The sequence below is a fragment of the Nelumbo nucifera genome, chromosome 8, assembly GCF_055504915.1.
Source record: "Nelumbo nucifera cultivar China Antique chromosome 8, China Antique-T2T, whole genome shotgun sequence".
Classification (NCBI taxonomy): Eukaryota; Viridiplantae; Streptophyta; class Magnoliopsida; order Proteales; family Nelumbonaceae; genus Nelumbo; species Nelumbo nucifera.
In genome coordinates, this window is record NC_142656.1 from 13,932,340 (window position 1) to 13,945,650 (window position 13,311).

Here is a 13,311-nt window from a genome sequence, read left to right on the forward strand (position 1 = left end):
CGCATCCTGTCAATGAATTTGACATCGATCCATGGTCAAGATTCATTCCACCCATACAGGTGGAGCTAAGAATTCTAGGGTGGGCTGAATAGCCATTCTCCCTATATAGATCTGTTCATGAATCAAACTTGGGGCTTGGGCTTTGAATGTCATGCTGTCTATGCATAGGGCTGTCAAAGGTTCAGGACAGGATGAAACTGTTCCGAATCAACAAGAAATTAGGTTGTCCCAGTTCCAAACCAGACCCTATCGGAACAATAGTTTGGGACCCAGAAATGAACCGATTATTAATCGGACTAATCGGGTCTGGCCCGATAAGAACAATTCAAAGTGTTTTCCTTCAAAGATTAAGAGGTAAAGCTACAAGTCTGCAATTGAATCTGCCCTAATGGTTGGTGGAATCAAATTGAATGTAGAAAATAATTGGCAGAGTTGTAAATAGGATTTTAGGCAAAGAGACAACGATAACCCTCTATGATTGGGCCGTCATGTACCAAAAGAAACAAAAAATAAAAATAGAATCACATAGAGGAAGAAAACATAGCTCAAAGTGCTACCTGCCGCTGCAACATGTTTCTGCCATTCAAGAAGAAAAAACAACTGATATAAAACAAAATACAGTGGGGATTCAAGAAGAAAAAACCATAGCTCAGATCAGATGGTCATTTCCTGCTAAGGTTCAAGAAGAAAAATCACCGATTAATGGTTACTTGCCGCTGCTGTTTTTTCTATATATTCTTGCATTTTCTGCATAGATGCCATCACTACACTTCCCAACAAGCAGATCCGGTCTTGTGCCTATTGCCTACAATTGCAATGTCTCAAAGTTTTGTGAGTGGTGTTTGGTTTTGGTGTAGGTGTCTCCCTTAGTGGGACAGCAGATGAGATGAGAATAGTTTAGGGTTTAGAACTAGTAGTCAATAATAGACAGAGTGAAAAACAAAAGGGTTTAGGGGTGCATAGGATTTCATTAAAGTACTTCTACTAGATGGACAATTTTAGACATTAATTGATATTATATAAAATACCATTAACATATCACAAATGTTATGATATTTAATCGGTTCGGGTCTGAATCGGTTTGGGACAGATAAGACCGGTCTTGAACTGATAATAATCGGGACTAGACCTGTTCATGGGTCGGGCTTTTACTCATCATTAATGGAAATACGCTAGGCCCGAGCCCGAGCCCGAGCCCGGCCCGATCAACGGGCCTATAACTTGGGCCCGAGTCCGGCCCTGATAAAAATCCCGAAGCCCAAGCCCAAGCCTGAAGCCAGACCTAATAAAAAATTACAATTTTCCCTATTCAAATTAGAATTAAAAATTCAGATGGTTTTTTTTCCTATTTAAATGAACAATGGGCGTACAAGATGGTTTTTTTCCTTTTCTTTTATGTTTTAAAACACAGTTTTACATTCTTAAATCAAAAAATTTATTCAAATGGGCATAATCACATAACCCATTTTAAGTCTAATTTTAGGTTGGGTCGGGCTATTTTGACAAAACCCAAGCCCGACTCTAATTTATTGCAAACCGGGCTTTTTGGCCCGAGTTTAAGTTCGTGAGCCTATAAACATGTTTAAGCCCGTTCGAGGGCCAGGCCGGGCTGGCCCATCAGACCACCCGACCCATGAATAGGTTTAATCAGGACACACAATAAAGAACTAGAACCAACCCAACAGGATAGAACTCTGAACCAGAACCAGCATAATTGGTTCAGTCGGTTCGGTTCTATCGGGTAGTCTCGACCCATTGACAGCCCTATCTATGCACACTTCTTGCTTTCAGAAAATTCAGTCGTTATCAAGTCAGTTGAAGGGCTATCTCCATCAACCTCTTTGAATAACTTCTGCAAAACCTTTGCAAGCAGCAGAGTGCCCATTTAGGACAGCTTTTGGCTTTTTGAGATGAGCCCCACACAAATGAGACAGGCTTCAGTCAGTGCAAGTTTATGTTTACACTGTTAGAACAATCTCTTGCAACCATTTATTGGGAATATCTCCCCATGAAATAAAGTATATAAATATGAAGATATTTTTGATATAAGACTGTAAGAGCTGTTTGAACGGTCATTGCACTGACTGAAGCCAAATTGCACACAAATAGCCCATAAGCTATGTTTGGCGAAAAATCCAAAGAGCCCAAATCGACTGTCAGTTGGTCGTTTGAAAAGCTGTTCACTTCAGAATGACTTCTCCAAAGTGCTTCAAAGCAGTTAAAACCAGCTTAATTAGTTGAATTTTCAGCTCAACCTTCCCAAATGAGCCTTCACCTGCTCTTAGTTGGTCGTTTGAAAAGTTGTTTACTTCAGAACGACTTCTCTGAAGCGCTTCAAAGCAGTTAAAACCAGTTTAATTAGTTGAATCTTTAGCTCAGCCCTTCCAACTGACTGAACACATATTGAGTCCTCGTTAGGTTATGCAGCCAGAATTGTAACAGATCCCGCCCATGCGCCATGCATCTCTGTTTAAAGGGCGTCGTAAATTCGTTAAAAGTAGTATGGGTAGTTTCGTAATCTTGATCAATCAAGCAATCCCACCAATCGAGAGACTGCAGGCTCTGCAGCCAGCACGTTGTGTCCTGTTCCCAATTGATTGCACCGCCTCGTCACCCGTTCGATTTTTACATCAGACGGTCTAAAATTCTCCACGCTCTTCTTCCTCGCCTTTGGATACATTGATCTCCATATGGTCCCTGCACTTCCACGCTCATCGCTTTACAACCGTCCAATCAGTTGAAACCAACGGCTGTAATATGATCTTCTGACGCTCTTTACCTACGGTAATAATAATAACCCGCTCTTTCCAGCTCTCAAATAAACAAAAGAAACAGAGAAAGTAAGAAATCATCCTCTGATCTCGTTGAGCGCAGACCAAAATGCAAGAGCAAGCGGCGAGTTCTATCGCAGCAAATTCTCTGCCTTCCAGTAGCGAGAGATCTTCCAGCTCTGCTCTTCAGCTGGAAGTCAAAGAAGGTATGACTTTTAAGACTTTCGTTTGATTGCGAAACGATTGCAGTTATCGTTCAGAAGTGTTTCCTAGTTCCTCTTCATTCGATTTCTCTGATGAATTTGCCTGCTTATCTGATTTAATCATCTGGGTATATTCTTCTCACCGGAAATAGTGATGGTTTTTAACGAATTCTCCGGCAAAAAAAATATGCTGCTTCTTCTTTGGTCTCTGTCGTGTCATTAACTATTGTTTTTTTTTTTTTTTTTTTTTTTTCTTTTGGGTTTTGAAGGTGAAGCTTGCTTCACATCGATCTGTTTTTCTTTTTTCTTTTTTTTTCTCTTCCGGAAATTTTATTCTATGTCAGATTTTATTTTATTTTATTATTATTTTAAGAAAAACGCGTTTTCCCAACTTTGTACTTGTTTTTTTCAGTGGATTTATCATTCTCTCTGTTACATTCTTTTGCTGGTTTAAAAGGATTGGAGAGCGATGACGAAATAAGGAGAGTGCCGGAGATAGGGAGCGAAGCCGCCTGTCCGTCTACATCCGGCAGAGACGCTGGTTCGATTGCGGGTGCAGACCGGGTTCAGGCCACTGCGGAAGTGGTTCAGCGGAAGAGAGGTAGAAGCCCAGCTGACAAAGAGAACAAACGATTGAAAAGGTAAGCGGGGGTCCGGCCATGTACGCCATTTTTTCCGGCTACGAGAAAAGTCATCGGTGAGAGATGTAGCAGGGATATTAATGGAATTTTTGTTGGTCGACGTAGGTTGCTGAGGAACAGAGTTTCAGCGCAACAAGCTAGAGAAAGAAAGAAGGCCTACTTGAATGAGCTGGAGGCGAAGGTTAAGGACTTGGAGCAAAAGAACTCTGAGCTGGAAGAGAGGCTCTCAACGTTGCAGAATGAGAACCAGATGCTTAGACAAGTATGCACACTGCACTCCCTCCCCCCCACCCATTACCATCATGATATGATCATTCAGATTGATTATCGTCGTCATCATCCTCATGGAATGTCACTTATTACATTCAATGATTCAACACCTACATGGTAACATACACATACATGCATGTATGCAAAATCATCATCTACTGATAGATTAAATAAGCAAATTAGAATTTCATAGAGGGGTGATTTGGTCATGTGAAAATATCACCAATTGTATAATTATTGCAAAAGGGTTATGGGCCATGGGCTTACCACTAAAAAGTGTACGATGGGTGGGCCCATATAGGTCCACTGATTATTATTTGGTTTCTGTGAATACTTAGGCATGAATTCATATAACTTTATGCTGATGAACAATTAAACATTATTACCTAATCTGTCCTTTCTTAAGCCATTTGAAAAGTAGGAAACGAGTGCCACATGTTGATGAATGAAGAGTTAAGTCTCTGGAAGGATAGTTTGGTCAATTTAAGTTTCTTTGACAAATTAAGGGTTGAGAGATTTTTGTTCTTTTTCCTTAAAATCTCTCTTTTCGAATTAAGGGTCTTTCTTGTTTGCAGTGTAAATTTTACTTGCACCATTTACTTTTGTTTTGGGTTTATTTTATTTATTTATTTTGTTTAAAGGAGTAAAATGGGAAATAAAATAATATGGTCCCCACTTTATAGGAGATGGTTGTTTGTTTGGAAGGAGTAAAATTGAAAATAAAATGATGCAGCTCCCACTTACAAGAAGGAAAGTGGGGAGAAGGTGGTGTAAATTTGCATTCTCAATGAGTGCAAATGAGACAAATTGCAAAGTAATTTGGGATGTAAATTTTGCATCCCAAACAAATGGAGCCTCCTAAGTCTCTGTTTGGTTGCAATGCAAATTGTATATGCACTGGTAAGTGGATAGAGGTGCAAAAAGACTGAGTGTAAATTCTGGTTTGGTTTACTTTTTGTTTCAGATTTAGCCTTGTTTGTTTGTTCATAACAAGTAAATAGTAAAATGATGTGGTCCCCAATTTATATGAAAAGAAATTTTGGGGGAATAAGGTATGAAGCAAATTGATGTGATCCCAACATTTTATGAGAGAGAATTAAAGCTCAGTTTGGAAAGAGTACAACTACAAATATGTACAATATAAATACATACAAAATACAAGGTTTTACACTCTACATATTTGTATTTGTACTCCTTCCAAACTGAACCTTAGGTAGGAGGAAGTGATGCATATTTTGCATAAAAACTTTGATGCAAAATTAGCACTACTTATGAATATAAATGAAATAAAGTGTGCAAGTTTTGCATCAGGTAAGAGTACAAATCACCAAATAAATAAATGCAAAACTGAATCAGATTTGCATTGCAAACAAACGCAGCCTGGACAGGGATATTTTCTTGAATAAATATATTATGTGCATAATGAATCCCATTCTGTGTATGTGTATGTAGGTAAATAAAGGCACTAACATGTGGCTACTTCTTAATGGTTTCACATCTTTAACTAACTGTATTGCCATTTCTCTGTATTAATTTTGCAGATTTTGAAGAACACCACTGTAGGCAGGAGAGAAGGAGGGAATGGTAGTAACAATGCAGATAGAGTTGGTGAGTGAGAACAAGTTAAATTTTCAATTTTTGTTCGCCATTTTTCTTTTATTTAATCCTTCTGGAGTGGCTTCAACCTTGAAGGGAGGGAGATGATATATCAAAGATGTGAAAACTGAGAACTGAGCATGGAGATGTTTATTCTATCTACATGAAAAGCACAATTAAATTGATCTACTGTGTATCATGTCGGTTGGTTTGGATAACAACATGTATCGTATCTTACATTTATATGTTGTTTAAACCTAGAGCTAATTAATTGTATATACCTTGAGGTTGGAGGAAACTACATATATCATGATTTGGATCGTTATTAATTTGGACGATCGGACCATTTGTCCCGAAAATTGTCTAGATAATCAGTTCTGTTTTAATGATTTTGATAATTTTTATTTTAATTGTTTTAATTATTTTTTTTTTCTTTTTAAATTATAATGAATCGCCCATTCAAAGCAGACAGTCGAACTCTAACCCAAAAAACTAATGACCAAAACGGTTCTAGTTCGACCTCAGTTTTCAAAACATTGACTTATATATAACTTGTAGTTTCAAAAATTAATTGCACTACCTTTTAAGATGACTTTGCATGACATAACAGGCCCTCAGTTAATGAAACATTTAGGGCCGTTTATAGCTATCATTAATTGTTTTTTGCAATTTCAAATTTACCCTTTTCTTTTGAAAGCATTGTTGATCTTTTTCTTTAAACTTTTCAACCTAAGCAGCCCCCTGTAATTAAGGGTATACCTGAAAATTCCAATTGACCAAGTCGTATCAGTCATGGACCAGCAAAATCAAAAAACCCAAACAGTTCCTCGAAATAGTGTTCGGCAACCCAAATGCCGGAGAAGAAAAGATACTCCATAGTCCCTAGCGTTAACAACCCAGCAAGAACATGGACCCCTGGTCGCCTCAATTTTCTTGGGAGTGTTATTTTTTCTACTTTTGAGAGAGGGGAAAGTTAGCCAATGAGATTTTAATTCTCATCGACTAAGAATCTCATTTTTTTTCCAGATTTAAGTGGGGATTAGGGTACCACTTACCTGGGTAGGTGATACCCATCCCCTAGGTGAGTAAATAACTTTCCCACCTAAGGGGAAAGTTGCCAACACTTGAATGGGACAAAAATACCTCTTTTAATAATGGATTTTTATGGCTAAAATGGTCATTGTCTTATTTATATGAGAAATAAAAGAACATGGGTAAATGCACTTATCCGGTGTTTCCTAAGAAAAACTTAACCACGTAACTGCATTTACCTGGGTAAATAACTTATCGAAAAACGAGCAGGGCCAAAGTTCAAACCCAAAGCTTGTTTATCAAAATCAATGCCACGGGATGTCCAGCTAACAAAATATGTTCCAACACCCTATCAATTTGATTTAACAACACACATCAAACTATGAAATTGGGGGCCACCATAAAAGTGAGACCTATCATGCATGAGATGTGTAGTGTCGGATGATGTTGATAGGGTGTTGGGATGTATTTTATTAGTAGGTGATCTGGACTCAAGGTCAATTACCCACTTGGCCTCAAAACCATTCCTGATTTAGAATTTACTCTACCTTTTAATTATAAGGAAGACACCTCATCAATCACCGACGACAGCGTCAATGGAAATGGTTTCCGGAGAATGAGTTTGAAAAAGTAACTAAGAATTACCACAAGAAGTAGATCAGTTGCAAAGTTGCAATGAAATGGGTCGTTACCATAATTGAAGAGATAACGGCTGATTCTAGTGGAATCAACCATCAGAAGTAATAACCAACAAGAGAAGAATTAATGATAGAAAGGGAGAGCTCAACAAATGATTGAACCTACACCAACACCATCTTCTATAAACATATCCACCGCTCAAAAATGGAGGCGATGGAAGGATAAATAAATTAAATAAAAAAACAAATCATTTTTCTTTTGTTTATTCATTGTGCTTAACTAATCCTAATGTAATAATCTCTGGTTGGAATTTCAGTTAAGGTGGAGTCTTTTTGGAGATGAAGTATGAGCCATGGATGGTTTGACAGGGACTTGCCCAGGTCAAGCTAAAGAATGAGTCACTGGTAAAACAAAATTCTAATGTAGGTGGAGTTTATTTTTCACCTGAATAAAAAAAAAAAGCAATTTTATCAATTGACAAAACGTATGAGGTGTAAGGCTGTGTGTACCCAACAGACTCAAAGAAGTGATTATAATGGTTTTGGTTCCACAATTTTTTCTCGATTAATATTCTTGTATGTCCCAAATTGATTCAGACACAAAACCGATTATTTTATTAAATATATAATATTTTCTTAATTTTTTAATTTTTTATAATTTTTGTCATATTTTATATTCAAAGTGATAAATTTGATAGATAATAAATAAAATAATGCTAGTTTAAAATGTTTAATTTATTAACATATAAATAATTTAGTATTTTTTATCATTTTTGTTAAGGTTATTGATGAGGGTAGATTTGGCCCTCCACTAACATCATGACTCATGGCATATCAAAACAGTTGGACTACATCCCAGCATCACGTAGGCGACAACTTGCCTTAGCCAAAATGGGGTCTCAGCTGGCAATTTGCCTCTGCCGTTGACCTAGTGACCTAGTTCTATTGCCGACCTGGCGACCTACCTCTGTCGTCGACCCGGGGGTCTACTCCTATCGCCGACTTGGTGACCTACCTCTGTCGCCGACCTATCAACCTGCCTCTATCGCCGACCTGGTGATCTGCCTCTGTCGCCGACTTGGTGACCTACCTCTCTAGAAGCTTGCCAGTTGTCTCCAAACGTTTTAGTATCACGTCGCGTAACCGTAGGCCTTATCCTCATCCCATCCGAATCGGAGGGAAACGGTAAGCCTTATTAACTGGCATGCTATCCTCCTTCCAAAGCGGAACGGACCCCTACATTGTGGGCCGAGGATTCCGGGAGTGTTTCACGAGACCCACGGTAGCCCAACTATATAAGGGCATCAACCCCTGAGACCTAGGTAGATGCACAATTTTTAGTTCTTGTAGTTCTCCAACTCTCTCACATTTAGCTATCTTAAAATCTCTTATTTGCTAACTTAAGCATCGGAGTGCCCACCCCGGGTAAAGCAACCCGGGCACTGACACTATTTCCTTGCAGGTCGCATCAGAGCCACCTCTCCAGTTTGTCACCATTCAGCTAGGCATTAGAGCCACCTCTCCAGCTCGTCACCATTCATCTAGGCATCAGAGCCACCTCTCCAGCTCGTCACCACTCAATTAGGCATTAGAGCCACCTTTCCAGCTCGTCACCATTCAACTAAGCATCAGAGCCACCTCTCCAGCTCATCACCACTCAGTTAGGCATCAAAGCCACCTCTCCAACTCATCACCATTCATCCAGGCATCAGAGCCACCTCTCCAGCTTGTCAACATTTAGCTAGGCATTAGAACCACCTCTTCTACTCATCACCATTCAGTTAGACGTTCAAGCCACCTTCAAAATAGGGATTATTCAGTTAGGCATCTAAGTCACAAGCCAGCCAAGAGCTGCCAAAATGCACATCATCAGTTATATTATCAAAATTAGAATATAAGTTATTATTTAAATAAACAAATATAATTTTTAGTATAGTTGGATCTATCGGGCCCATATTCAATAGACTTGACTATCAATGAACTAGGACGACTCTGCGTCTATGATTTTGTTCCAATCGGTTCAGGACTGGTTCTACCAAGATCCAACCCGTTGACAACCCTAAGAAAGTGTTGGCTCCCCAAACTCTAACTCTTTCTTGTAGTTTTTGAATAAGGTATGTATAAATAGTTTTTGAAGCTAAAAGTATACATAAGTAGCAGTTTCCTCAAACCTCAAGGTATATATTAATTAATATCTCTAATTCTAAACTATGTTTCTCTCCCGGGTTCAATATCTGGACTAAACTACCCTTAGTCATCTGACAATTAATTAAAGTACCCCTAAGGTGGCTTACCAAAAAAAAGTACTCCAAAGGTTTCAAACCCAGCTTAAGATCAGATCCTTATGTAATATTACACAAACTACCACTCCGTCTTGGTGTATGTTTGGCATCTAAGTTGTAAATATAGCACCGTTTTTTTTTTTTTTTTTGCTAATGTATGGGTTAGAAGCACTATTTTCTAAGAAAACGGTGTCTTTTTTTTGTTTGAAAATGTTGATGCTAAGTAGGACGTTTTTTGGAGCAACAACAATCTTATGTTTGGTACATCCATATCCGTTTTCAGCATTGGTACCCATTATAGGAAGTCCATGTCACTGCCACTTCATGTCCTTATTGGCAGCAACGAGCTCCAATATGAGAAAATGTCGAATTCGGCATTGCTCCAAACCATGCTTTCTCGATTTCCAAGGTGTGGCTTAGAACATCGTTTTTTATGGAAAAACAGTTCCAAACGTATTGATGTTTCCTAGAATACCGTTTTTTCCAACGTAACGCTGATGTGTCACCATTTTCTGGAGCAATGACATTGATGCCAAACAGACACAGTTTAACGGCACATTCCGCTTGTACATTACATCACGGGACATTCTAGTTTTTTGAAAATCCAATTTTGCCCTCACCAATCACAATCAACCTTACCCCATGTCCACACGGTACTAGTCATTCACCATGTTCTCTCTCTCTCCTCCCCTCCTCCTCCCTTCTTTTACCGCCATAGGTAACCCAAGAGCCACAATCCCTATACAAAAGAGAAAACGAGAAATTGTTGAAAAATGACATAAAAATAGAAGTCAGAAATTCGAATTCAAATGGACAAAGGAGCATATATACAACAAGTTAATACCAGATGTGAGGCTCCCATCTCCCAGTTCTTCACATGTTGTTGATATTGCTGCTGCTGCAAGGCCATCTTTGGTTGTCTGTCGCCGTTTGATGAGCTGAATGAGAAATCCACCTAATGAGGCCAAGATGAGGAAGCCAAAGACGGTCCTAAACTAAGTCCAGTATCGCTAGCACCTACTCCATGTTCTCCATCTGTGGCCACCAAGAAGAGTTGCCTCGTAGCAAAACCTATCGGCATCATTGGATTTTGCTTGTAGCAAATCTAAAATATGTACAGAATCTAATTGTTATTTTATCGAATTTCAAGGTGTAATTGTTGACAATGATGCCAAACATCATTGTATTGAAAATGATTTGCAAGGTGCATTTGGTATGAGTGCAAATATTGAACCAAATGAACTCTCATTTAGTTTTGCAACTATTTGGCAAGAATACCTTTTTTGTATTGAAAATGACAATAGATTTGAATTTTCTTACATGTTTGCATTCAAAATGAAAATAAAGTTGGCTTTTAAAAAATGGATGTAATCTTTGCATTCAAAGTTGGTCAATGTGAAAAAAATATGTACCCAACACAACCTATGTTTGATAAGAATATAAAATTTATCAATGCAAAACCAAATCAAATTTATATTTTCATAACTGTACATATTTGCGTTTGCACTCTTACCAAATGACAATATCTTGATACCAAAAATACATATTTCCTGAAAGCTTTCTTTCTAATTCATCTCAGTCCGACTAGAAGTGTGCTAACCAATCAATTGGTATCCATCAAAACTCATATGGGGTTCTGATTGGTGAACAAGGGATTGATTTTAATTAATAGATTAAAAAATAACTAAATTGGTGAAGGAATCATATCACTGAGATCACTTAAGGTAGTTAAGTGAAACAATCCCATGCTATAGGGCACTATATAGAGTTTACCCTTTTTTGGGGTACATTAAGGCTCAGTTTGGATGGAGTATAAATACAAATATGTAGAATGCAAAACTTTATATTTTGTATTATTTTATATCTATTTATATTTGTACTCTTTCCAAACTAAGCATTAAGAAAAATTATCTAACTTTCCTCATGTTGTAAACCCTTAGATGGGGTTTGATATATAGGTTATAAAAGATAAATCAAAATACCGAAATACCATATATCATATATCATTAATACATACTTTCACACATGCATAAGATGTTCTCTTACGAGTTGTTTTAAACTTGAATATTTGAAAATGGCTTAGATAGTGAAGTTCTTTCAGTGAAGATCGATAAACCCTAGTCATTAGGAATTGTATACAACCTTCAAAATCATGTTAACCCCATCGTATCATAATACAGGGTCAACATGATACATTATATACAATTGATGGTTCACAGTTTCTCATAGCAATCATTTTACTTATTAAAAAAAGGAAAGGAAAATATATGACTAACTTGCCATTTCTACATCTTTATGAACTATGTACTATTTGAAAAAAAAAATTACTTAATAGAAAAAGGAAAAGAAAATATATGACTAACTTGCCATTTCTACAGCTTTATGAGCTATGTACTATTGAAAAAATTTGGCCATCTATGTCCTATAGCCTCTGTTGTCCATAGGGCTCTCCTTTTTTACGTTAGTTTATATGAATTTAGGCTTAGGCTACATTTGGCCTTCTTGATTTTAATGACTTATCTCTTTTTTGTGGTTGAAAATTCAGTGTTCATAGGGACATTTTAATTGAAAATGGAGAAAAATCCTTAAAATAAGGAATGTCTTAGCTGTATTTGGCATTCCTTATTTTAAGGACTTATCTCCTTTTTGCAACTAAAAGCTCAATATTCATAGAGATATTTTAATTGTAAAAAGGAAATAAGTTCTTAAAATAAGGAATGCCAAATGCAGCCTTAGTCTAACAAGGATAGAAGAATGATTCTATGGACTAACGTGTCAGATGGAGACCGATAAAAATAAAAACTGTTTATAATTCACATGCTCTTTAATTAGTAATTCAATAATATGTTAATTATTTTTATTGCACTCTTTCAATTTATTTTCTATCAAACCAAACACAACATTAGAATAAAGAATTTGATTATATCAAAATTTTGACTAATCACATAGTCTACTCCATTGATTCATATTTTATAAAAATACGTATCATTAAAGACTAACAATATTAAAGATGTATCGCTTTATAACTAATTTAATACAACATAAGTTTTGCCTAAATTATTCATGTAGCCAAAAGGCCCTTTTTGAACATTCTTTTTGGACCTTGATATTCTAGAATGTGGCATAGAGGTAGGATCTAAGTACAGCCCTTTTCTTCCACACTCTTGTTCATTATCAAACACTTATATTAAAGGCTCTAATCCAACAATATTTAACCCAAGGACACCACTAATTACCGTCTTTCTTGATACATTCCTCTACAACCTTTAACTTGCTTCCCACGTTTGGATTTTGGACTTAAGCTATGGTCTCTTGAAAACTACACAATGAATCCACTAACCATGTATACCCATAAGAAAACCATGGGCCTTGTCATTAGTTGGGCTTAAAATAAATGTTACGGGTTCGATCATCCGGATCATCCAATCTCAATTCTCATCAATTCAAAACCCGTTTCTAATGGACCGGTTGGAATTTGGTAAACTCTTTCCTTTTCACTTTTCAGGAAGCTACTAATTGAGAAGACAAAACAATCTCACCGTTGTAGTGTTGTGAGGCTCCGGTTGCGCTGCTTTGTAGGACCGTTTATGAAGCATATCAACCGTTCACAGGGATTTGAGCAGGTTGAAATGACTATGGGTTAACGGTTAAACGGTGTTACCCAGGTCCGTGACCTGTTGTGTCGTGTCTATCAACGAACCAGTCAGCGCTCTACGTCTCTTTCTTGATGATGCCAAGCTTGAAGCTTCCTGTCATGGAGTTAGCCTGAAAAAAGAGTTCCTCTGTCGTGGAAATTACGTGTCGATGAAGTGACAGGATTTTGCGAAGACCATTTAAATAGACTTACTGACAATGGAGAGATACCACTCCAAATTTTC

General features: G+C 37.4%; 1 protein-coding gene across 1 annotated transcript; it reads left to right on the plus strand.

Annotated features, from left to right (window-relative positions):
* Positions 1-2,817: 2,817 nt before the first annotated feature.
* On the plus strand, positions 2,818-5,666 carry LOC104592388 (transcription factor HY5). The gene is made up of 4 exons (XM_010251735.3): positions 2,818-2,977; positions 3,432-3,615; positions 3,721-3,877; positions 5,427-5,666. Exons 1-4 carry the CDS (start codon positions 2,881-2,883, stop codon positions 5,499-5,501), a joined length of 513 nt encoding a protein of 170 aa, XP_010250037.1. The 5' UTR covers positions 2,818-2,880; the 3' UTR covers positions 5,502-5,666.
* Positions 5,667-13,311: the final 7,645 nt, after the last annotated feature.

What these genes read in the sequence shown, in the direction of transcription:
- LOC104592388 (XM_010251735.3), top strand. Translation starts at nt 2,881, where the DNA reads ATGCAAGAGCAAGCGGCGAGTTCTATCGCAGCAAATTCTCTGCCTTCC. An exon ending in TCAGCTGGAAGTCAAAGAAG is followed by an intron (nt 2,978 to 3,431) that starts GTATGACTTTTA and finishes CTGGTTTAAAAG; the next exon opens with GATTGGAGAGCGATGACGAA. An exon ending in GAGAACAAACGATTGAAAAG is followed by an intron (nt 3,616 to 3,720) that starts GTAAGCGGGGGT and finishes TGGTCGACGTAG; the next exon opens with GTTGCTGAGGAACAGAGTTT.